The sequence below is a fragment of the Chaetura pelagica genome, unplaced genomic scaffold, assembly GCF_000747805.2.
Source record: "Chaetura pelagica isolate M959 unplaced genomic scaffold, ChaPel_1.0 scaffold543, whole genome shotgun sequence".
Taxonomy (NCBI): domain Eukaryota; kingdom Metazoa; phylum Chordata; class Aves; order Apodiformes; family Apodidae; genus Chaetura; species Chaetura pelagica.
In genome coordinates, this window is record NW_009952569.1 from 18,980 (window position 1) to 19,951 (window position 972).

Consider the following 972-nt stretch of genomic DNA (forward strand, 5'->3'; position numbering starts at 1 on the left):
TGAAGTTCCGCATGCAAATGCGGCACTGGAAAGGCTTCTGTCCCGTGTGGATGCGGATGTGCCGTGTTAGCTCATCGGACCGTGAAAACCTCCGGTCACAGGACTCCACTGGGCAGGCGTAAGGTCGCTCATGAGGAGGGGTCTTGCTGGGACGGTTTGGGTATTTCCTCATCCTGCTGGGCTTGATCAGCTGGGACTGATAGTTATTGTTGAGGGTCTTCAACTCTTGGGAGCCAGTTTGAGTAGCAAATGCCTTAATAGTGGACAGAGGTGTGAGGGAAGGCTGCTGTGCTCTAGTCTCAAGGGCTGGGAAGGGCTTCTGATCAGCTGGAACAAGACTGAGCTCACCTTGTTGCTGAGGGAACAGATAATCCGGGATCATTGGCACCTGAAAATTGGTTTTACCAGTTGGGTAAGCTGGAGGTGGATACTGGATGGGGGCTCCAGAGGGGTTGGGAAAGGGCTGGGTCTGAGAGTCAGGGAAAATGTCAGAGCTGGAATTGGGAAAAGTTGGTGCAGCTGAGTAAATTGGGCTGTTCTCACTGGCTTGGACAGAACAGCTCAGAGGGGGGCTCTGCGAGGAGGAGGATGGAGATGATGAAGAAGGCGTAGAGGTGGAAGGTGCATTAGCCATGCCCACCAGTCCGCTGACAAGGCTGAAGAGGGGCTCTGGCCATAAGGTGTTGCTACTGTTGGGGGCCGGCTCTAGGGAAAAGCGCCCCGTGTAGGTTATCGGTGGCAGTCGCGTCGTTTGGTTGGGATAGCTGGTTTCTGGTAGGGTTTTCTCGTTGTTCAGGGAGATCTCAGGAAAAGTGTCTGAAAAGAGAGGAATAACGATTACTTCAGCAGCCACTGCAGCTGCTGCTTTGCGAGCCAGCCCCACACATGGAAACCCCAGATACTTGCTTCTGGTTAATTAATAATTGAGCGTAACATATTGCAGCGCCGCTGGCAGGTCTCCAGCAGCAGCTG

The 972-nt window shown here is 53.6% G+C and overlaps 1 protein-coding gene across 1 annotated transcript in view; it reads right to left on the reverse strand.

The window, feature by feature from the left end:
* Positions 1 to 972, reverse strand: part of EGR1 (early growth response 1) — a 4,791-nt gene that overhangs the window by 1,530 nt on the left and 2,289 nt on the right. Inside the window, exon 2 of the mRNA XM_009993485.1 lies at positions 4 to 908. Coding sequence (XP_009991787.1) covers positions 4 to 908 — 905 coding nt within the window. The remainder of the gene's footprint in view (positions 1 to 3; positions 909 to 972) is intronic.